Consider the following 26,033-nt stretch of genomic DNA (forward strand, 5'->3'; position numbering starts at 1 on the left):
TCACAGAGAGCAAGGTAAATTTGACGATTTGTTTCTTCTATCCGATCTTCGCCCTGTAATTTATTTTGCGTATTGTGATGAAACTGTGTTTGTTTTTGTAATTGTATTAATGTATCATTTCTTTTTAGATATTTATTTATAAAACAATCCAATCAAAACAGACCTAGGACTGCTGCAGACCGATATCCGATCTTGACCCTTTCAGGTAAAGATCGGAAAGAAACAATCCGATCTTTACCTATTTAAAAAACAGCAGTGATTGTCAAACTTTAAATTTTCTTCAATTTACCTACTTACCTACTTAATTATCACATTTATTGTTTTCTTGATCACACTTTCGTATCATTATTTTTATCCAGTACCAACGCGACGGTAAATCAAAAGGAAGGGATTTTGGCAGTCTATTTTGTATGTATGTGTATGTACACCTACTTACTGACCAATGTAATTTTTTTAATTTCCGCAACCCAAAGGTTGCCTGGAAGAGATGGCTTTTTAGCGATAAGACCGCATGTTGTTTACCTGTGCTTATGTTTGTTTTCTTTTCTATTGTTTTCTTTTATTGAGGTGTGCAATAAAGAGTATATTGTATAGGGATGTTGAATTTTATAACAAAATCGAGTAAAATAGATAGCAAATGAGCAATTTTTCGCAATAAAGTATCTACACTTACGGATGCATATGTAGATGTGCACGCATACATACATAGCTAGTTTCGGATACAAAATAGAGATAGGGCTTCGAAATTAGTTTCCTTAAAATGCTTCTTTTCCTATATATTTACATACGATCCTCACATTTTATCGAAAAAAAGATTGTATATCAACTATATATATACTATAATTGCAATATTATACCGACAAAATCGCAATTTACTTATTTTCCATACTTCAAGATGGGCTCTCAGTGACCTTGACCTTTTTAAAGAACTACTTAGTCTTTCTGATTTCTAAGTTTGATTCTTATTTTTTGGCGACCTTCATTAAAAATGACTGGGCACGATTATTTTTCTTTTTCATTTTTGTCCCTCCTACTTAAGTACTTAATATCTTCCAGTACATTCCTTTCAATAAACAATACATTTACACTTTCACTAAATCTGTACAGTTCACGCGATCTTAAATTGTCAAAACTTAGAAACCTATCTATTATTTTAGTCGTTTTTCTTATTTTATTACTTCGGGTAAACCTTACAATTTCTTAGCACATTGTTTACTCATCAAATTGCCTTATGAAATAGGTATCAAAGTTTGAGAGCCACAATTTTACCAATTTTTGTATCGGATACAAAAATACGAAAAAAAATTTTTTGCTGACAACTTTTAAGTTTGTAATTATTGGTGGTTGCAATTTATATACGTTGGAGAAGGGTAGACACCGGACCTATTTCTTTGTGATACCTTATTCTCTTTCAATTAGAAGCAACTTTTTTTCACCATCCGATGTTCTCCCTTGATGGCAAAACACTCGTTACCCTAAAAAAAGTATGTCTCATCTTTACACAGGTACAAAATTGAAACCGTTTTATATTGAAGATTACCAAAATTCAGGCCGAATCTACGGTTATGATTTAACGATTCGCTCCGTACTTCAAGAATCTGTCACGTGCTGAGATCTCGAAAAAACATTTTTTCGCGAGTTCTCCCAATTGGTCCCAAAATTGTCCGGCATTATCCCAACATACTTTATCCAGATTGTCATTCGATACGTTCTTCAATAAGGCGGCCCAAGTTTAGCCCCATCATACTACAAGTTAAATAGATTGTAGTTTAACCATATATTTACACCCACTTAAAAAAATTCACCCAACTTACTGTCACGGATAGGTACAGTCAAGTGTAAAAATATGGGTGTACACATCTTACTCAAAAATATGTCCCATAGCATCTTATTCCAGTGTGATAAGAGCGTAGTACCATATTTATGAGACGATTCTTTCGATACATATTTTTGCACTTGACTGTACGACAACGACCGAAGCAGGGACATCATTCTTTTTTGCAGTTTTTATCTAAATGGTAATAATAGATACAGAATAATATAAAAATTAAAAACAATATTATGTGATAACACCAAGAACAACTTGCGTCGGGCAGCGCAGCATGAATTCCGTCCGGCTCGCGGGCGATGTCAACGGAACGGCGCGCAATGAGCGACCGCTCGAGTCTCGCGTCTGTGTGCGCGCACTCACACATAGATAGCTCCCGCTCCCGCCCACCGCAGCGCGACAGAAACATAGCTTCAAAAATCCGAGATTTGAAAAGTTGCTCAACTAGGAATTGCTCTTAAGGCTTTTTGACGGACACTTGTTGGTATATAGAGATGGTATTCATTACCTCCACCTTCCATATTATTCACATTGACATTTGTATTTTGACGTGGAGTAATATTATTTTAATGTGTAGTTTTACCCTCAATCAGTGGACTTAGGATTCTGCTTGATATATGTGACAGATATGCGGTGGCCCATGGACTAAAATATAATGTGCAAAAGAGTGAGGTGTTACTGTTCAAGTCTGGCACTAAAACATATCCCATTCCGCCAATAATGCTCAGTGGTTCTCCTCTTCAAACAGTAACTAGATTTAAATACTGGGGTCACTGGGTTACTGACACTCTTAAAGATGATGCTGACATAGAAAGGGAGCGCAGAGCACTGTCGGTAAGGTGTAACATGCTCTCTCGCAGGTTTGCACGCTGTTCTAAGGAGGTGAAAATTACCTTGTTTAAAACGTATTGTCAAACCCTATACTCGTGCAACCTGTGGAGTGACTACACTAAAAAATCCTACAGTGCTCTGCGCGTCCAGTACAATAACGCCTTCAGGGGGTTGTTGGGGCTGTCCTGGCGCTGCAGCGCGTCAGGGATGTTCGCCGCATGGAGAACCGACGGTTTCCAAGCCGTGATGAGGAAGCGGGCAGCATCCCTGAGCGAGCGTGTTCGGGGCAGTACCAACACTCTCCTGAAGGTGATTGCTGAGAGGATGGACAGCCCTATCCTTATTCACTGGATGTCTCTGCACGCCATTCCAAATTGCAATTATACTTTCTACTAACACACTTAGCCGTAAGTCATTACTAACATAATATGGATGTTTTTGTCCGAAATAAATGCTTTCATTTCATTTCATTTACTGAGTATTTGTTTCTTTGTGTATTGTTGTGTATTTTAATTCCACTTTTATTTTAATAAAATTTTTGACACCTATTGTTTTTGAATTGAATTTCAACCTTTTAAATTGTAGGAGTTCCTAGTGTGCGCGACGTGTTGCGGGCGCGTGCAGCTGTACTCGCGGATATCGCACCAGAAGTACCTGATGTACGCGGAGTGCAGCAAGCGGGTGGCCGAGAAGCGCATGCAGAACCCCAGCAAGGACACCACCGTCATCCTCAACGAGCTGCTGGCCGACGAGCTCTGGCTGTCGCAGGTATTCACTCTTCTAATATTATCTAGACATTCTGTAGACGTAGTAGTATTTAAAATTTGTGTGATGAGCACGCATATTTAATCTCAAGTCATGAGTTTTTTTCGATATATTTAAGTATTTATATATGAATTAAATACAAGGTGGAAAAAAAATTATGGGCCCTGGAGGGAAAATGACTTTCCTTAACGCAGCGGCTGTTTACTTGAAGGAAACATCATTTTGTTTTAAAATAAGAATAAGAATATAAAGAATAAGAATAAGAATGATTTATTAAGAAAACTGTATTCATTCAATTTTTACAACTCGCTGGTCTAAGAATATTCTTGTGTACTAAATATTCAATTTAATGGATATTTTGTACCACAGACGAGTGTAAAACCTAATGTTTCTTGAAGAAATTTTATCATTACCTAACATAAACTGTATCGACTAATGGAATAAATTAGCGAGTGTTTATTTTTTTGAATGTTTAGTCTATTTGATTCCCGGGCGATACAAGAAAATTCATTATTATATGCAATTTTGTTTCTTTTAAAAATGATTCAATGTTTTATTTAAGTAAAATGAGCTAACTTAACCTTTTAAGGCACTTTCTTTCCAAGGACATAGAGAAATAAATCAGTTTTCTTATCAAAACGCTTATTTTCGCCAAGTAGCGAATTTATCAGTACTGCTACATGACAATAGATGTCGCGACAAACGAAAAGTCTAATGCGCAACAATTTTCGGCGAATAATAGAACCGGATTAACCGGAACTTTATATTTAACTCCTTCTGCTTGTAATAGGTAAGCCCATGAACTTACATGAACCATAGAGGTATAATAATATAGAGATTAAATGGGGGAGGGGTAACAAATAACCCGACCAAAGGGTGTAGCAGGATAGCCTAGGAAAAATTGCCTCCAGCGATTTTGGGCCGAAACTGTAATCAAACGATGCCTTTTGAGGAGGTTATACTCTGCACAAAGTTTCATCCCTCTGTTACCCCCTGGGGGTGAAAAAAACCCGATTAACCCCAAAACTGTTTTAATTATTTTTTCCTAAACTATGAAAGTGACGAATTTCAAATTTCGTACAAATATTAATAAGACTAAAAGCTATGTGCTAAAAAAATATTAACCCCCTAACCATTGAAATTCTTGTAAAAAAAACAAAAATAAAAAAGAATCAACCTGTATATCAAGTTTGGCTCATGGTACCACACCATTTTTTTTTTTTTCAAAAATGAACCAGTTTATATTCTACATGATACAAAAGTTTCATGGACCTACTCCAGAAGGAACATTGCGAAATTAATATGTATTGGCTCTTTGGTGCGTACTATTCATTGAACTCCCACTAAGAGCCTTGCATTATTAATAAACAATGGCTTGCGATCGGACCGCTGCTCGTGCCCGATTTGAAAAAGGTGGGGATAAAGAAGAATGAATCAAACTCATTTGTACATGGATCTCAAGTTTGGCTCATGGTACACACACCATTTTTTTTTTCAAAAATGTACCAATTTATATTCTATATTATATAAAAGTTTCATGGACCTACTCCAGAAGGAACATTGCGAAATTAAAATAAACGTACTATTTCGTAGCTACTAATCATTATACTCGTATCATGCTTAATACGCAACGTCTCGGACCCGAAAACAAAATAATTTAAAAAAACCGGCCAAGAGCATGTCGGGCCACGCTCAGTGTAGGGTTCCGTAGTTACTCTTCCGTCACAATAAGCTAAACTGGAGCTTAAAGTATAGTAAATTGTTAACCAAGGGATGAAACGGTACCTTTCACGTGAGTTAAACAAATAGGCAAATTTGCATAATCAGTACCTAATTAAAGTATGTCTTTTTACTATGAAGGGGAAACTTTTTGCGATAACTCAAAAATCATCAATCAGTTTAGCTGACTGATCATGTCCGCTATAGTTTTCATTTAATGTCTTTCTTAAGCTCTACTTCCACGATTTTTTTAATTTTTTTTGGACCTATGGTTCAAAAGTTAGAGGGGGGGGGACTAATTTTTTTTTCTTTCGGAGCGATTATCTCCGAATATATTCACTTAATCAAAAAATGTTTGTTGAAGACCCCTATTAGTTTTGAAATACCTTTCCAACGATACCCCACACTGTAGGAATGAAGCAAAAAACAAAAATTCACCCCCACTTTACGTGTAGGGGAGGTACCCTCAAAAAAATTAAATTTTTAGATTTTATTGTACGACTTTGTCGGCTTTATTGGTTTATATATCCATGCTAAATTTCAGCATTCTAGCACTAACGATCACGGAGCAAAGCCTCGGACAGACAGACAGACAGACAGGCAGGCGGACATGGCGAAACTATAAGGGTTCCTAGTTGACTACGGAACCCTAAAAATGTTTTTATAAATACAAATGAGTTTGATTCATACTTCTTTATCCCCACCTTTTTCAAATCGGGCACGAGCAGCGCCAGCGGTCCGATCGCAAGCCATTGTTTATTAATAATGCAAGGCTCTTAGTGGGAGTTCAATGAATAGTACGCACCAAAGAGCCAATACATATTAATTTCGCAATGTTCCTTCTGGAGTAGGTCCATGAAACTTTTGTATCATGTAGAATATAAACTGGTTCATTTTTGAAAAAAAAATGGTGTGGTATGAGCCAAACTTGATATACAGGTTGATTCTTTTTTTATTTTTGTTTTTTTTACAAGAATTTCAATGGTTAGGGGGTTAATATTTTTTTAGCACATAGCTTTTAGTCTTATTAATATTTGTACGAAATTTGAAATTCGTCACTTTCATAGTTTAGGAAAAAATAATTAAAACAGTTTTGGGGTTAATCGGGTGTTTTTCACCCCCAGGGGGTAACAGAGGGATGAAACTTTGTGCAGAGTATAACCTCCCCAAAAGGCATCGTTTGATTACAGTTTCGGCCCAAAATCGCTGGGGGCAATTTTTCCTAGGCTATCCTGCTACACCCTTTCGTAGGTTGTTTTTGGTATGTTGCCAGGAATGTGTTTTTAATTTTGTCGCATTGCGTGTGTTCTGTCTCTCACGGACGCACGGGTATAGCGCATCTATATAAAATGCTAGATCTGAAATATCATTCATTTTGGTGTATTGTGGCGCCACCTATTTAATATTTTTTGATGGACACTTTTCATACATAGAGATTTTGCTACTTTCCTTTTTCTACACTCCATACAATATACGGTAACTGGTTATCAAGTTGATGTTTCACAATTCGTCAGCTGAGAATACATTTGTGCCATATCTATTTAAAACAAAACCTTTTTTTAATAATTTGTAAAATAACAAAAAATATACTATAATAAAATTGACACTTTAAAACAATATATCAGATTTCAAACGCGTTCATGTTGAGGGTATAAATGTCCGTTCGACGGGACGGCTGAGAACTGTTCCCCGCCGTATGGCCTTAGCTCAAAAAAATCCTCGTGTAATAGGACCTACATATTATGAACGACTTTTAAAATACTAGTACATATCCTGTAATTAGTTAATTTTTGAATTGATATTTTATTGATTATGTTTTTGTATATCTGTTTTGACGATCATAATAATAATATGAATTCTTGTAGATTGACATGCCTGCAATTTATAATGTAATCTGCATTATGAAATAAATAAATCTATCTATCTATCTAAACCGTGTGTTCAAAAAAAACAACATAATGTTGTGCCATATTCGCATTTTACTAGGATAATAATTTTACACTCTATTAATAGAAAATTATCGGATTTTTTTTGACTTTGTACGTTTAACATTTACTCATCAAAAACGGATAATATACCAATAATAAACATGCTTTTATTTCATGATTACCACTATATTCAAAATACTTGTATGGTACTATAAATATTAAACATTTGTGCGTAAATGATGAATAAGTTGAATATTTCCTAAATATTTTGTAGCTACAGTAAATTCACTGCCATCTTTCGACACATGATTCAAACATTTAGAACGCCATTTGACTTTGATCCTTATTCTTTCACTGATATGTGTTAAATTTGTTAAATATGAAACAGTGGCGCCATCTAATAGATCAAAGGCTGACGGCATCGTTTCGAACGATGGTGTCACAACCTTTGGCCTATGCCCGGTATGATGTTTGTTTTCTTTGACAATCCACCTCTACTTACTTCAAATTCTCTTGTTAGAATGAATACCTGTTTGGTAGCAATGATATGTGTGTTTCAGCTGTTCCGAGACGTGCGGCACTCGTGGGCCGAGGCGGAGTCGTGGGAGCGCAAGCTGCGCCACGCGCTGGCGCGGCACGTGCTGTAGCCTGCCGCGGACACTGATGACGTCACCCACACTCGAACATCACCATCACTCGTGGGCCGAGGCGGAGTCGTGGGAGCGCAAGCTGCGCCACGCGCTGGCGCGGCACGTGCTGTAGCCTGCCGCGGACACTGATGACGTCACCCACACTCGAACATCACCATCACTCGTGGGCCGAGGCGGAGTCGTGGGAGCGCAAGCTGCGCCACGCGCTGGCGCGGCACGTGCTGTAGCCTGCCGCGGACACTGATGACGTCACCCACACTCGAACATCACCATCACTCGTGGGCCGAGGCGGAGTCGTGGGAGCGCAAGCTGCGCCACGCGCTGGCGCGGCACGTGCTGTAGCCTGCCGCGGACACTGATGACGTCACCCACACTCGAACATCACCATCACTCGTGGGCCGAGGCGGAGTCGTGGGAGCGCAAGCTGCGCCACGCGCTGGCGCGGCACGTGCTGTAGCCTGCCGCGGACACTGATGACGTCACCCACACTCGAACATCACCATCACTCGTGGGCCGAGGCGGAGTCGTGGGAGCGCAAGCTGCGCCACGCGCTGGCGCGGCACGTGCTGTAGCCTGCCGCGGACACTGATGACGTCACCCACACTCGAACATCACCATCACTCGTGGGCCGAGGCGGAGTCGTGGGAGCGCAAGCTGCGCCACGCGCTGGCGCGGCACGTGCTGTAGCCTGCCGCGGACACTGATGACGTCACCCACACTCGAACATCACCATCACTCGTGGGCCGAGGCGGAGTCGTGGGAGCGCAAGCTGCGCCACGCGCTGGCGCGGCACGTGCTGTAGCCTGCCGCGGACACTGATGACGTCACCCACACTCGAACATCACCATCACTCGTGGGCCGAGGCGGAGTCGTGGGAGCGCAAGCTGCGCCACGCGCTGGCGCGGCACGTGCTGTAGCCTGCCGCGGACACTGATGACGTCACCCACACTCGAACATCACCATCACCCAACGACACCGCATTATAAACCGTTTCCAAAGAGCACGAGGTCACCACACGTAGGTGCAATTTTACTTGTAAAATGCTACGGTTCGACGGGCACGACCGAGTTGTATTCGACACCATTTTTATACTAGAATAACCAAGGCACACCCCTAGAGCCTAATTTTTGTAAATATTTTTAATTTACATGAGTAATAGTCGTAATTGTTGACGCGACGACGACGAGAAATAAATTCGCGCTCCCACGCTAACCCCCTTATTCATAAACGTGTACTAAAGTTACAATACTGCTAATCATCGTTTGTCCCTTTCCGATGTATTGGTATGATGGAAAGGGACAAACGATGATTAGCGGCATCGTAACTTTAGTACATGTTTATAAATAAGGGGGTAAATGAGTGCGGGAGCGCAGACGTGTGGAGACCTTGATGGTCCCGCGTGTAGCGGCAGCGGGGCCCGCGTGTAGCGGCAGCGGGGCCCGCGTGTAGCGGCAGCGGGGCCCGCGTGTAGCGGCAGCGGGGCCCGCGTGTAGCGGCAGCAGGGTAAACGCATTCGAGACTGTGCGCCCGGACCGACGGACAAAAATGTTTCTTTGTTCCCGAAATATATTTTCTTTTTTTAAGGACGCTTGCCCGAAATAAGTGTAATGTTCTAAATCGAGCACGAACGGTAACATTTTGAAGTAAATAGTGAATAATAATCGAGCTACTTCGGATTATTTTCAAATTATTCCGCATAAAGTACCCGATGAACATCTGCGGAATCACTCTGATGCAAAAAAGTAAATGCAATCTTTGTAAACAATAAAAATAACAGTTTCCTGTTTATTGACAATTATTGCGAACACAGATTAGATAAGTTAGATATCGAAACCCGACTTTGCTTTCATTTTAAAGTATTCATATCATTAGTGCGAACGGATCAGTAGCGTTAGTGCACTGTAATTGCCTCGTGCACGAGCAGTGTGGTAAAGTTGACTTTCGTTAATCGTCAACGCTAAATCGAATTTAAGAATGTGATCATTTCCACTTCCCGATTGCCGCCGGCTACATATTCTAGCATCAAATGGTCAAATGTATTGTTTAAAAAAAAACACTTTCTTATATTCAAATGTATATATGTAGTTAAATAGTCGCTTAGTATTTAAATAATTTTCTCACACTTAACTAGACGTGTTTAAAAATGAAGCAAGTATATACGGTACTCGATTTAGCATTTAATTTACTTGTCAGGGCAGACTACAGTGTTTTATACATCACATAGGTTTAGTTTAATGTCGGGATTTCTCTTGTATTTTTATTGGCTGTTACTTCGTTTTTACCAGTTGTTTTGAATGCGCCGGTGCCATTTTTACGGAATACATATTATGTACTTGTAATTAGTTCTAATTCAGTGGAGATATGTATTTGTGTTTTTATTCGACACGTTTAGGCCTAAAATTCGTAGCAGTGCCAACACTGGACTGACATCAGTGCAGTCCAATGCAGCATCGTTGCTTTGACGTTGCAATGGCAGGCAAAGCAATATACACACACTGGACAAGGAAAGTGGCATCTATTTATATATAAGTTTATTTATTTATATCTTGTTATATTTTGATAAAACATTAATGAAGTGAAGTATCTAATACCTGCATTATATTTCGGTAATATCGATGCGATGTATATAAAATACCAGTGGAAAGTGAATTTCACCGGAGAAATAATAGTTAAGTCACGGCCTATGGCCCTAATTTGTATATGACAATGTACATGTTAAATTCAATGTGTATGTTATATTTGATTTGTATAAATTAGTATAGAAATGTATAACTGTTCAGAGGTTGGGAAACCATAGCTAATGAAGGCCTTTAATGATACATATACAGATGCACACTTTTGAATGCTTGTACAGTTGAGGAAATTGATTCTTTAGCAGTTTTCGGTTCACTTTACATGGGACAGCTCTTAGCATATGTACGAGTAAGTACAACCAAATTTGCTTGAGCCGCAAACTGCTAAAGAATCAATTCCCCCACCGTATCTACATAAAGTTAACTGCTGGAGCATTTGTGTTAATGGTGGCTTAGAAAATGTTTAGTTTCGTATGGATAACTGAAGCTCTTATTTTATGTGACGATACACAAAGCAACTTTATAGTGTAAGTACCATTTACTTTCTTCACAAAACCAACAACTTTTGCGTTATTTTTACTCAGAATTACGAAGACCATCGATTAAGCGGCTACCAGGCCAAATTCGATGTTTTTACGTGGCTATAGCAAGCTCGAACGTTATATAAACAAGAAAGGTATGTACATAATATTTTAGCTTGGTAATTATTCTTTAATTTTGTCTACTGATATTTCAAAAAACATCTTATCACCAGTAAATAAATATTCCGTGAGCCCTTTTCTTGAGTTGAAATCCGTATAAACTCCTATATAATGCAACGCTTAGACACGAAACTGTTACCAATAGTGAATAATGATTTACACTCCAATTACGTCTGCCGATTTTTTAATTATATAAATAGTTTTGAGAAATCGATACTATTCAAGTTCGTGCGTTACCCCGGCGCGCGGGTCCCTGCGCGGGCGACGAGGGGCAGTCGCAGCTTAACCGTCAGACGAGGAACCTGTGTCACTCGACGCGACGCGCGCGCATTTATTCTCTGTCAATTGATCGTATGATTTTGATTTTAGTGATAGGACACTGTTTATTTAAGCTTAAAGTGAGTGAGTGAATATACATTAAGAGAGCGAATGGACGCAATAATTTGCTTGCTTGTGCAAATTCAAGTTGTAAAGGTGAAGAACGAGGGAGTTGGAAAGCGCGAGGTCATTCAGATAGGGGGCGCCCTTAAAAGAAAAAAAAACAATAAAAGTGACAGTTTTGTGACGCTTTTTCACATACGTTTTGTATGGACCGTCAAAAACTGACACAAAGAATTTGGATGAAAAACTGGGGACACTTTCAGTTTCAGTCAATAATCCTCGTAATTCGGAGTCGAAATAACTCAAAATTTGTTAATTTTTCGAAAAAAATAAATGGTACACTTTTTGCTGAAAACCCCCGCCTACACATTTAAGTGTGTGTTTTACATTGTTACGTAATACCTAATGCTGCTTTCTATGGTCCAGTCTTTTAAAGTAATTAATTTAAATACCTAATTATTTAATAATGTTTTATGACGCTGACATACAGGTGGATTTTGTATATGATTGAAAAATATAGTGAATCTATGATGGAGTTATGATTTGATTTATGATAATAATTATTATTAATTACACACAAATAGACGTCAATATTTAAATCGCTTTGTTTATTGTGTTTGCTTCTGTTGAAATGTGAGGTATATATTGTATGTAGAAACTTTATTCGCTACGTACGAGTACTCGGATAATTCGACCGTATGGACTTCAGAACATAGTCATTGTAAGATCAATTGGTCGTGTACCAGTTTGCAATACCTATACATCGTTTTTTTTTGCGTTTGAAAAAGGGTATACAATCTTAACGTGTTTTTTTTTTAATTGATAAATATTTAATAATTATACATAGCATGTGTATATGACCATTTACATTTATTTGGTTTCATAAGTAATAGTTGCTATTTTCTTAAAAGCGTTTATCAATAAAAAAGACGTTAAGATTTTTTACCCTTTTTCTAATGTTAAAAAAACTAAGTATATACCTAACGGCATAGATTTATTGATTGTATTAGATATGTGAAGTCTAACACAAATTCGTGCTGCGAATTAAACAGCTAATGTAGATGGCGCTGTTCAGCTCCGTTCATTATTCGGTAACTCTGGTTGTTAACATCACTTTACAATTCATTGACCATAAAACTCACGGACCTAGAGTGTACAAAATTGCTTGTCACCTACCAAACACGCGACGAAAATTGAACACCAAGAGTCATTGGAAGTAATTGATTCATGACGTATATATGATATGAGATCCCACATTATACCGGGTGGGGCCTGCAACATGACCAAATAGACATAGACATAGACATAGAGACATAGACATAGAATTTATTTATTTAACACCACATTGAAACATGTTTACAGGCAATACTACAAAACATTACAAGCCTTAAAATGAAACTTAATTAGGCACAAATTTATGTTTACATGTAGATATAAAAAACTTTTAAAATTATGATGCTAAAAAGGAGCGAACCTCAGCATGTGTTGCAGCAGGCTTACCTACTACAACGCTGGTTTTCAGGCCGACCCTTCGTACAATACGAATTTACTTGCTGCTTGTCGGTGTAAATAATTAAGGTTGTACTCCTCAAACGATGACACTTCTGCAATCACTTTCAAAAATGTGGCCGCGGCCGGCAAAACGTCCCTCTTTTTCGCTTGCCATAAGGACGAGAATTTCTTGTTTTTATACAAATAACCTGTCAAGGAATCCATATGGCAAATGACAAAGTGGGACGTTTTGCCGGCCACGGTCACAAATTATGAAGTTAGACTTCCAATTTTTCATACAAATAAAATATCAGCAATGCGTACATCATTTTAATTTAATTGACGTTGCTTGTCACGCTTTAAACATAACAAAGTTCATCTTAGAAAAAAAACTTTAAAGTGTACTTAAAAGCAAACTATAAATGTTGGTCTGTTTGAGGAGTACAGCCCAGTTGAATTTTTTAGGTTTAAGCTGACGATATGCGCAATGGCTTCCCTTTTGCACACTTCAGTACCCCTAGTAGATTTTTGAGTTTCCAAAACGTCCCGCTTGGCAAACGGTTCAAAATCCCATACAAAATGAGACTTAAAGCAAACGCGTACGTCACGGTTCGCTTTCGAATAAATTTACACTAGGGGTACAGGTGTCAGCGACATTCTAGATGTTGATGTTGACAAAATTCGGGGCTCGATTTTTTCTCAGACTACATTTATCTTAATGAATCAATGAATTTTTGCTAACTGTCCGCGGTAACGCGGTAAAATTGATTCCTATATCCTATAGTTGTTTTTTTTATTATTAGAAAAATGTAAACAATCTTGACATGTCTTTTTAGTGAAAAACGCTTTAAAAAAATGAGTAACTATTATAATTCAAATGATCGCATATGATTTTATAAGTGTTACATATTATTTGCCGTGACTTATTTTCAAGTGTTTTATATAAAAATACGTCAACATCGCTTACCTTTGTTATGCTAAAACAACAAACTATATATAATTTTGTATATAATACATTCCGCAAATAAATTTCGGTCCGTTCATTGGAATCACTAGTATTTTACTTGAGTGTCGAAATGTATTTTATGCCTGTAAATGAATACTGACGTTACACTTATATGGGAACAAACGTTTATAACTAAAGTTTTTCAGTCTGCTTCTTATTGTATGTCATAACTAGGTACTTGATGGAATTAAACATAATTTTCGGGAAAAAGTGTAAGTGTTACTAACGCTAGCTCACTAGCATTTAAAGCGGAAAATAACTTGATTTAAGATATTTCTAGGCCATTTGTGTTGCTTCAATTAGGTTTGCATAATTTTGTAGGCAATCATTTAGTGTTGTTTATTGTATACAAAATCAATTTGAATGTACCATATAATTGCCTGGATATACCCTCTTAAGTCTCCTGTAAGCTGTAACATTTGTACATTTGCACTAGGATTCTTTCCCAGTAGTTACCACTGGTAAATGGTGGGAAAAAAATCCCTGTTACCATCGGTAACAAATTGGTGGTAATTAGTGGGAATAGCCCCAAAAACTTAATGAGTGACCTTGGGTAAACTACTGGTGTGATGTCGCTTCCTAGACTTTCCTACAAAAATAGGGGCCATAAAACGATATATACTTTAATCCTTTGAGCGTCACGCCTATTATTTATAAAGCGCTACTATATCGTAAACCTTATTGGAATGCATGAATGCATCTTCCTCGTCGCCGTCTTTGGGCCATTTTTTAAATTTTGTTGTGTTTTCATTTTTCTCAGATTTTGATAAAATTTGGTGGATAGATAGAGTTCCTTATTAAATATATAATACAAAATCTTCCACTAAGTTACGGAAAACGTATGGAATTTATCGTTACACAATTTCGTGTATATTCCGACTAAGTTTGATACGGAGCTTTTCAAACCTACCAATCTATCAAAACCTGTCAAAAAAAATGGCCCTTGGCGGTGAAAAGGCCAATCATCAGGTAGTTTACCCTAGTAGTTACATTAACAAAGCTTTAATGAGCTTAACAATATATAATGACCATTGTTGGCAGGTACCTAACTAACTGCACTCAAAATTACCATTTTACTTCGTACAATAAATGTTTCTTACGCTGCCCTTATTATTTATACGTGAACAAAATATGACGATATTATATTTTTACTTTACGAATAAGTACACTATAAATGATATTTTGTATAATTGCATTAGGTTGTATAGGATAATATAACAGATATAGATAAAAATAGGTAGTAAATAGCAAATAGATTTGTATAAATAACATTTCTGTCAATATATAAAGTTGAAGAGGACTTCATTTATTTGCTTAGATGGACACGGTCACGGGTCTACATCGATTTGATGCAACATCTTTCTTATATAAGACATCCTCAATAAATGGCAATTTTAAGAATGTATATTTTATTAATAAGTTTAAGCTTATACTTACGTTACATATTCGACGTCAAAGATTCAACAGAAAATATAAACTATAAACTTTCTCTGACGTCGAGCGTCTAACCCCCGGAACCCGGAAATAGGTATTAAGTCAATGATACGAGGTAAAATTTTCCACCAAAAAGGGTACTTATTGTCGGTTATCAATAAGGCGCTAGCTTCAAGTTGTTGTCAACCTTATCCACAACCGACAATGTGGTACCATTTGGTTGAAAACAATGTGTCGCGCGTGGATCTGGCTAAGGTTCAGCTCGTAGCCTCTTGGAGCGGGTTCAGCAGCAATAATGTAACGACGCCTTTAGTTTTAAATACTTTTAATGACCAACTAGTACATTTGGTACAAAAAACAGAATAAAGTAATTACGTATTAAAAAAAGGGCACGTATGCGTGCGTCTATTAATGAGGCGAATAGCGAATGCGTGGAGTGGAGTTCGGTTCCTCCGTGGCAACATCCTGGGCCAATCACAGGGGCTGTAGATGACGTGATATCGGCGCTGATTGGCTGCCGATGATGCGATATGTGTACGGTAGGCTGCGTAAGTTGCATCGGGTACGGTCTCCCACATAAGTTGCATTGACATACTCCCGGCCTTGGAAACTGGTGGTTTACAAAACGTGATAATGGGACTGATGACGTGGCTAACAGTCTGGCTGAAGAAGCGGACACAGTTTCGAGAAAGCCCGTCTCACAGTTCCTCCAGAAGGCATCCTTACGTCGGCCACTCTCGAGACGCCGTCCTTGCCTGGATACGTTTTGACGATTCGGCCTAAACTCCATTTTAGCGGGGGAGCATTGTCTTCCTTTATGACGACAAGCGTGTTTTCTTTGAGGTCATCAGACTGAAACCTCCATTTTGATCGGGCTTGTAACTCCGTCACGTACTCTCGCGACCAACGACTCCAGAAATGCTGACGAAGCTGTTCGACTCTCTGGTAACGCGTTAACCGATGCTCAGGAACGTCGCTCAGGCTAGCGCACACAGGTGCGGTTAGCGGACGACCAATCAAGAAATGCCCTGGGCTAAGCGGTAAAAAATCGTTGGGGTCAGATGACATAGGAGTAAGTGGTCTAGAATTAAGCAAGGCCTCAATCTCGGTCAAGGTCGTGCTTAATTGTTCAAACGTCAAATGTGCGTTGCCTACAACGCGTCGCAAATGGTATTTACAACTTTTAATACCTGCCTCGTATATCCCACCGAAATGACTGGCGTACGGCGGGTTCATGCGAAATTTAATTTTCTGAGACAAGGCGTACTCTTGTATATCGCCAGATATACTTGAAAGAAATTTTTCAAAATCGTTCATTAGTCCGACAAAGTTTTTTCCATTATCGCTTATTATTTCAACAGGTTTACCCCTACGCGATATAAAACGTTTTAATGCTAATAAGTAACCATCAGACGAGAGGTCACTGACCAGTTCTAAATGAATAGCGCGCGTTACTAAACATACGAATAAACAAATATATGATTTTATTAATTTCGCACCCCTACCTTTGCGATTCAAAACAAGCACTGGACCACCATAATCCACGCCGCAGTATATGAACGGATACCCTGGTTCCAATCGTTCGCGAGGCAGATTGCCCATGATAGGTGTCAATGTTTGACCTTGCATCCGTTTGCACGTGACACAATCATGAACAATCTTTCGTGCTAAATTTCTAGCTCCTACTGGCCACCAGGTTTCCTTTATAGTAAACAACAACAGCTGTGGCGCCGCGTGCAACAGTCGCTTATGTTCGAAACGAAATAATAGCACGGCTAAATAATGTTTACACGAAATTAAAATAGGGTGTTTTTTCTCGTAACTAAACTGGCTAGCATTTTCTAAACGGCCGCCTACTCTTAACACATTCGTGTTGTCAAGAAATAAATTTAATTTAGTAAGGCTTGCACCGTGTTTGTTTGTTAACAGCCGTTTACGTGATAAGCAATTATGCACATCTCGGTATGACTCATACTGCGCCAGCCTGGCTAGCAACAGAACGGATTCATTCAACTCGTCTACACTTAATGACCCAGTTTGTTTGCTAAGTTTATTGCGCGCATTATAAATAAATCGCAAAACATACGCCGCGGTACGCTGTAAACGATTGAATTGAGAAAATCTATGGAAAGGAAAACATCCCTCATTGTCACGATTAGGTACACAAACAAGTGAAACATTCGCCTTTAGCTCGGGCAAATCGTCATTATTTTGGTTATTTTTTAAGTCAGAGTTAGGCTCGAAATTAATATCGCGAAGGAACTCTGGGCCTTGTCCCCAAAATGTAGAAGACCACAACGAATTTAACGGCCGAGATCGCGAGATCAAGTCAGCGGGGTTGTTTTCACTTCTTACGTGATGCCAGGGATGATTTTGCGTTAAATCGTGTATTTCGGTAACCCTATTTTGTACAAACGTTTTAAGTAAGTTAGGTGGCGTGCGTAACCAACCTAGGACAATTGTGGAATCGGACCAAAATACTAATTTGTTAAACCGACTGCGAAGTGAACTATCTATTTTTGCATATAGTCGTGCCGCTACTAGCGCCGCACATAATTCTAATTTTGGCAGGGTCACTGGTTTTATTGGGGTCACCTTCCCTTTTGCGCATAATAACCTGACTGTGACACTGTTATTATTATCGATAGCGCGAACATAAGCGCACGCTCCGTACGCGGTTATAGAACTATCACAAAAAATATGCAACTCTAAATGTTTCGGGTTGTCATTTAATACGTAACGCGGAATGCGAATTGACTTTAAATTCGAAAGATCAGCGACAAATCGTGTCCATGTTTTTGCGATGTCGTTCGGGACCGGGGTGTCCCAATCGGCCTTTAACATCCACAACCTCTGTAAAAGTACTTTCGCGATCATAATAGTTGGGCTAAGCAAGCCGAGAGGGTCGTAGACTTGAGACGAAACCGATAAGATAATGCGCTTTGTTATCGGCTTAGAATTTATTTCAAATCTAGTGTGATAAAACAATTCATCAGAGCGGTTGTACCATCCTAACCCTAACGTTTTATTTTGTACGTTTTCACCTAATGATAACTCTTTGGACGAGTCCATCGATTCGGTAAATTCATCAAAATCGAAATTAAAAATCCATTTATGCAATGGAAAACATCCCGACTGCAAGACCTTGACGACCTTTGTGCAAATTTGTTTTAATTTATCCTGGTTAGGGTTGCCACAAATAAGGTCATCAACGTAAAAATCATTGTTAATTACGCTGGCTATTTCAGGGTCATCACACTCTAGCGCTAACTGCTTAAGGCACCTACAACTTAAAAACGGGGCGGAATTCGTGCCATAAGTCACAGTTTTTAATTTGTATATTTGCAGTGGGTCAGAGGGATTTTCCCGCCAAATAATTAATTGCAAGTCGCGTTGTTTCTCGTCAACCAGTACCTGGCGGTACATTTTTTCGATATCCGCACACGCCACATACTTGTTTTCCCTAAAGCGCAATAGTATGGATAACAAATCACCCTGTATCGCGGGACCTACAAATTGCAAATCATTAAGTGAATATCCCGACGTGGACGCACAACTACAGTCAAAAACAACCCTTAAGCGTGTAGTTTTGGCGTTTTCACGAAAAACGCCATGATGTGGCGTAAAGTAGTGTGGCGTACCATACGAATCTACATGCTCCATGTGACCTAAGTCGCAATATTCCTTAATGAAGTCGCTATACATTTTTTTATAATTCGGATAACGTTCTAACCGTTTCTCTAATGCGAAGAATCTATGTTCGGCTTGTTTGCGCGTATCGCCTAAAATCTCAGGTGACTTTTTGAACGGAATGCATACACAGAACCTACCGTCGTCGAGCCGTTTTGTAGTCTGCATAAACAAATCCTCACAGATACGTTCTTCCTCACTGCGCGATTCGTTAACCCGTTGACTTATCGGCGCGTCTTCGAGTTCCCAAAATTTACGTAACTGCTCGTCTATAGAAACTTGCATGTCTATAGTTTGCATGAAATTACATACAACGTTAGTTTTTGTTGTATTTTTGCGCGTATTATATGAATTATATGTACGCCCGGATACGAACCAGCCCAAATGCGAATTTTGCATAACCGCTCCGTTACCTAGGCGAATAATACCTTCTTGAATCACGTCCCAATATATATCTGCCCCTATTATAAGGTCTATCGGTTTTTTTTCATAAAAATTGGGATCCGCGAGCACGATTCCGTCCGGTATAACGAATTGTTCTTTGCGCATATTAAGGTATGGCCGCGGGGGGGTTACGCGTGGTAATACTAAACACTTAATGCGAGTAGAATAAGTGCTAGTTAAGGATTTAATGCCAATATCACAAAATCGCGTGTGCTGTGAGACCGGCACCTCCCCGACGCCAAACAAGCTTCGTGTGGACTGTATAACGCGCGTATTTAATTTATCGCATAATGATTGAGATATAATGCACCGCTCGCTTCCATTGTCGAGAAGCGCGCATGCCTTCGTAATTTTACCTAAATCATCGACTATTTCAATGATAGCGGTTGTCAACAAAACCGGTTCATCGAATGATGCCTGTGCGCATTGGACATCTGTGTTTAAATCAGCCACCTGACCGTTGTCAATGTGTGCGTGATTTGTTATGGAATAATTGCTGGATTTAGCAGTGGAAATATGGGGCTCATTAGGTTTATTTTGGCTTGCATTCGACATGCCGGTACAACTGTTTGTACTGATAACATTAACTTCATCGCGATGAATAATTGAGTTATGTTTTTTGTCGCATTTCCTACAAGGCCCATACCTACACGCATCAGCTGTGTGACCAGTTCGCAGACAATTTTCACAAAGGTTTTTATCCCGTACTAATTGCAATCGATCTTGCATTTTCAAATCCAGAAACGACTGGCATGAATATAAAGGATGTTTCTCACTACACATCGGACATAATTTAAATTGTTTTTTAAAAGGTGTTTTCACCTGCGGTTTTTCCGTCGCGACATTGCAATGCAACTTTGGTGTATAATTACTGTTTGTATACTTTTTGTTGTCTTGCGAATTGGCCTTACTGTGCGTTACAATTAAAGTTTCAAGCATGTCTGCCCTGCCTCTTAAAAATGTTAATAAATCGTCAATAGTTAATTTTGACTCGCTTGAATCGGCCGACAAAGAACCTTTATGCTGCTCCCACTCTCGCTCAGTGGTGGAATCTAATTTAGAAACGATCATATAAATAAGTAAAGTGTCCCACGAGTCTACAGGCTCCTTTAGGGCTTTAAGAGCGCGTATATTTTTTAACACGTTATCTATAAGTTTCCTTAGCAACACCGGTGATTCTTTTTGCAGCGTTTGCATTGAAAATAAGGCCTTTACATGATTATGAACAAGTAAGCGGCTATTATTATACCTATTCAATAACAACTCCCATGCGATATTGTAATTGTCGGTTGAGAATTCAAGTGAGTCTATAACTAACTGCGCGCTTCCCGTAAGTGACGATTTGAGATAGTGAAATTTTTGAATGTCTGAAATTTCTCGCGAGTTGTGTACTAACGACGAAAATGTGTCTCGAAAGGTAATCCAGTGTTCATGTGAACCGTCAAAGCTAGGCAAAGAAATGGTAGGTAATTTCACCGATTTTAATGCAATCGCGGACTTTTCGGATTCGATTTTAACCTCGTCCTTTACCAATTTCTCAGCTTGGGCCATTATACTATAATATTCGGCTTCAAACTCGTCTCGCGCGTCGAGTTGAGCGTCCAGTTCGGTTTCGGGAAGAACATCTTCAATTTTTGACTGAATATTATTAAATTCGGTGTATAAACCCGTAGCGCCTTGAGTGCGGAGCCTAACTTCGGCCATTTGATTAATGGATAAACCTTGGTCGAACGTTTCTATATATTTAATGAATTTTGTGAGTCTACCTTTAACAGAACCTCTCTTTTTAATAAGATCTTTTAACAACTTTTCTTCCGCCATGTCGGTAGGATGTAAGAAGCGAGGTACTTACAGTTATCCGGATTAGGTACTAAGCTCCCTGCAACTGCTAACGATGCAGCTGCCGGCCTGGCGACCTTTTGCGTGTAGGCAGATCACAAAGACGCCACGTTACAACCACTGGAATTAAAATATGAACACGTATATCACAACTGAAATGAGACAGGGTCGCTATTCTTGATTGGTTCGCCTCACCAAAGCACTGAGTAGCTGCCGATGGCTATCTTTGCCGATTGCGTTACTCTTGCCAAGTATCCTTTGTAGCCACGTTGCTGGTTGCATCCGAGGTCGAAGGTCCAAAACTTTATGTCGCGCGTGGATCTGGCTAAGGTTCAGCTCGTAGCCTCTTGGAGCGGGTTCAGCAGCAATAATGTAACGACGCCTTTAGTTTTAAATACTTTTAATGACCAACTAGTACATTTGGTACAAAAAACAGAATAAAGTAATTACGTATTAAAAAAAGGGCACGTATGCGTGCGTCTATTAATGAGGCGAATAGCGAATGCGTGGAGTGGAGTTCGGTTCCTCCGTGGCAACATCCTGGGCCAATCACAGGGGCTGTAGATGACGTGATATCGGCGCTGATTGGCTGCCGATGATGCGATATGTGTACGGTAGGCTGCGTAAGTTGCATCGGGTACGGTCTCCCACATAAGTTGCATTGACACAATGCACAATCGTTAGTTAAATTGTGATAACCAGCGATTATTATCGTAAACAATACGAGGGTTGGTCCGAAAGTTGTTAGCTGTTCCGGCTCTATTCATGCGATTTGAATATTGTTTAACGTCCCCATGTCCTTTTAAAAGGACAAAATCTAATCGAACTTCGTAAATTATAATTAAATAAAAGGTTCCAAATTCAAAACTGCAAAAATGGGGATTCCCTCTGGTCGCATAACAACTTTTGTCTATTTTTGGTATCGTCTTGGCTTGTCTCAATAGTTTTTTGTCAAGTTCTTAAATTCGTCCCGTTCTGCTTTCGTCACCCATGCGTCACCCATTCTTCATTCGTCACTTTTGTGGGTCGTCTATTTCTTATTCCGGCGTGATTGTATATTGTGGGTACTTTGACTTTGCTTAAGTTCATGCAGGTATTTAATGGTGACAGCAGAAATTTCGCGAAATAGCAACGATTTAGAATGTAAACAAACACGATGGCTGTCATTCACTATCCACATTCCACAGATAAAACAGATGACACGCGATTTTGGAATTATTCGAAAACAATGTTGCTAACCCGCGATTTTTCAAATTTGCCGCCTTTTGCTACTGGCAATATTTGCTTGATCAAGTATATCACCTCTTATAGTGTACTCGGAGGTGCACTACTCCTGGTCGCCGATGGCTCTTGTGGGCTGTGTGGCGGCTCTGGGTGCGGTAATGGTGTTGGGTCTGCTGGAGACGGCGAGCAAGTTCCTGCCGATAGTGCCGCACATTCTAGACGATCCGGAAGCTTTAGTGAGAGAGTCTAAGCTCTTTCAGGTGCCATGTTTAAGTAAAAAACAAAATAAGTACTTCTACTAAAGGCCACGAAAAGTTTTTCGAAATGAAATCAGTATTTTTTTTTACCTTACCTAATAGGTATAAAGGTAGTTACATCATATACCTATTAGAAGATACATCCCTAATTATACATGACGTATATATACCTATTAGAAGATACATCCCTAATTATTTATGAGCCTTAAATACATGATTTTTTTTTGGTAGAAAAAAATGTTTTGGTTTAGTTCATTGGGTGTATGATCTATTGATCTAGGAAAAATAAATTAAAAAATCCAGTTTTTACTTGTTTATATACAAAGTATACATAGTTACCGAATGGCAACAGTATGTGTTTAGTTTAAATTTTATTATTTCATGTTTATAACAAGATAATTACGCTTTTATCTAAATACATTGGTTCACAGCCTATAGGAAAAGTATATTTATAATAAATAAATAACGTTTTTTCACTGATGAAATAACACTTATTATCCTTAACGTGAAATCAAAAATAAATTTGACCGCTCTGCTAACTATAACAAAAACTACGTTGCCGCCAACTCAAATGTCAAAATTTTAAAAAAGCGCAGATTTTAGTGTTGCCAGTTATTATTTCCCAAGACTACTACTTGACGTTTGGTATAAAGGTGCGTTCAAGAACGTAAGCCTTTTTTTATAAATCTGTGAGTTATATCTAATGCTTTGTAGACATTTGGCAACACTATGCATTTAAGGGTTTATAGGTAAAATTATTTCATTGCAATTTTGAGTTTTATTCGTTTGAATTACCGGCTAATTAAGGCTGACCGGGGGACAGGTACAAATGGGAATGTGTCCCTCGCTACGCATCCTCGCACAGCTTTGGTGGAAATGCAGCCTTATATAGAATATCTAGCCCGGAAGGTGTTTAGTATTATGTACCTAGTTGGCTAACCCTGGAACGCGCAAGTGGCCCTTATTAAGGCCGCGGAATAAACGTAAGCAACGCGCGGGGCGGCCAGCGCTCGACCAAATGTATGAACGGCCTTGATTTGCCGCCCGTCGCTTGCGTCCAGTCCGAGGCCTAAGGTGTAAAGTGTAGGTGTGAATCAGGTTATTCCATGGAGATATGGAGATTATTTTCTAAGTCCGTGGGTTATTCCCACTAGTTACTACCAACTCGGTTTGCTGGTAACAACTGGGGTTTTTTCCAGTAATTATCACCAAAAAATTTTTAGAGTTAAATACTAATAAAAACAGTAGAAATAAATAAAATAAAATAGCCATTTATTTCGGCCATATTAAATTATTACATGTTTGTCAGGTTAAGTTTGTCAAATAATTAATTTTAACATCAAAAGAAAATTAATTATGTTTGTCGCTTCTTAAAAAAAATATTAACATCGGCCGACTTGCCTCCCGGCATATGCCTCCCCTAAGACCTTCCATTCCTCTCTGTTGGTTGCTCTTTTTGTCCATGATGGTCCAGCGATAGCCCTTATGTCATCTTCCCATCTGCGGTAAGCATCTTGGCCTCTTGGGGGTACCAAGTTGTAACAATTTTTGACCCTTTCTGTCCTGGTTCTCTTAGCATGTGCCCAGTCCATTTCCATTTAAGGTTATTTGTTACGTAGGATACATCCATTAAATTTGTGTTTTTTCTTATATTGTGCTTAGTCTTTCTTTTTGATGTTGAGAATACTTCTCTCTATGTTGTGTTGGCATACTTCTAGAGATTTCTTATTTTTGTGTTAAGGCCCAAGTTTGGCAAAAAAAAAAAAACAGTAGAAATAGTACTTATAGTATAAATAAAGAGTGCTTTCATAAATAATAATTATAAGTCTATTAGTGTTTCAGTTAACTGCTTTAAAAGAGATCAAAAATATTAGAACCGGTGCAAGTGCAAAATTAAAAGTTAAAGAGAAATTAACGTTTGGTTGAAATTTTTCTTATTAATTGTGACGTTATCTATGAAACCTGGGCGGCTACCGGGAAAATCGATTACATTCGCAATTGACGAATTGCGGGCATTTTACTCTGTCACTCTGATTACGTCTTACGAAGAGTAAAAGAGAAAGATCCTCGCAATTTGCGAATGTCGGTTTTCGCAGTAGGCCCCCAGAAGGCCTACCGCGAACCACGTTCGACGTGTTGCCTCTCTGTCGCACTTGTAAATTCGTACGTAAGTGTGACAGGGAGGCAACACGTCGAACGTGGTTCGCGGTAGGCCTTCTGGATCTTTTGTCGAGAGCGCTTGCGTAGCGCAGAGTTGTATTTATATAGGAATCTCGCTGATAATGGCATAAGCGTCACAATTATACGAACGATCAAACAAATCAGTCAAAGACCGACTACTTTTGATCACTTTTAAGGCAGTTTACTGAAACAGTAATTGTTCAGACACAGTAAAACACCGCGCACCTACGGCATGCAAGACCGTGTTCTGCATAGGATGCGCCCCGCCACTCGTCATACAGACGCTATCCGATCGCGGTCAAACAAACACATTTTTGTAAATTTTCTTGAACGTAATAAAAAATAGTTGTAGCATTGAAAAAGGTGTTAAATTTATTGAAGAATATACAGTAATCGAGTTATAATTAAAGTAATAACTAATTAACTTAGAATTAATTCGACTTTTAATCAATTGATTAAAGCACTCTATATTTAGACTGTTTTTATTAGGATTGAACGCTTACTAAATTTTGGTGGTAACTACTGGGGAAAAAAAATCCCACCTTTTACCAGTGGTAGTAGTAGTTACCACCAAACCAAGATGGTGGTAACTAGTGGGTATAACCCGTGCGAATCCACGTCAAATACAATCACGGTTAGATGTCAACCGATTAACTCAATTAATTTATTGTTCTATGCATTATTCAATTCGCGGCGTACTTTTGGAATTTAGTTATACTATGGCAAAATTTAGTTAGTATTATCGCCGGTCGCGGGCGTCCAGTTCGTGGCCTAAGGATTGTTTTTCCATTTCTTTCAGGAACACACAGCTGAATCAATTCCATTCATAAAGTGGGTATGCATTTTTGCAGCTCGCTGTACGGAACTTCACAGTTATTCCTTTTCTTAAAAAGTGTGTGTTATATCATCCTCCTCCTAGCGTTTGTCCTGTACTGTAACGGGATCATCTTTCCAGTTTTTCTCCTTCCACTTCGCTCTACCCCGGACATTATCCAGCGTTCAAATCTTTGGCGAAGCATTCCGCCACCGCTGCCTTAGTTTGCTAAAATTAACTTGTCAAAAAATAAAAAATCGAAAATAAATAGTTAAGC

The 26,033-nt window shown here is 38.9% G+C and overlaps 1 protein-coding gene across 2 annotated transcripts in view; it reads left to right on the forward strand.

Moving 5' to 3' along the window:
- The window catches only part of LOC133516797 (serine-rich adhesin for platelets-like), a 28,958-nt gene extending 13,684 nt beyond the window's left edge, over positions 1-15,274 (forward strand). For both annotated transcript variants that reach the window (XM_061849750.1, XM_061849751.1), the window contains 2 exons: positions 3,245-3,427; positions 7,632-15,274. In XM_061849750.1, the coding sequence (XP_061705734.1) occupies positions 3,245-3,427; positions 7,632-7,718 (270 nt within the window). In that variant the 3' untranslated portion in view covers positions 7,719-15,274. The remainder of the gene's footprint in view (positions 1-3,244; positions 3,428-7,631) is intronic.
- The last annotated feature ends 10,759 nt before the right edge of the window (positions 15,275-26,033 follow it).

The sequence above is a fragment of the Cydia pomonella genome, chromosome 4 (genome assembly GCF_033807575.1).
Source record: "Cydia pomonella isolate Wapato2018A chromosome 4, ilCydPomo1, whole genome shotgun sequence".
NCBI classification, from domain to species: domain Eukaryota; kingdom Metazoa; phylum Arthropoda; class Insecta; order Lepidoptera; family Tortricidae; genus Cydia; species Cydia pomonella.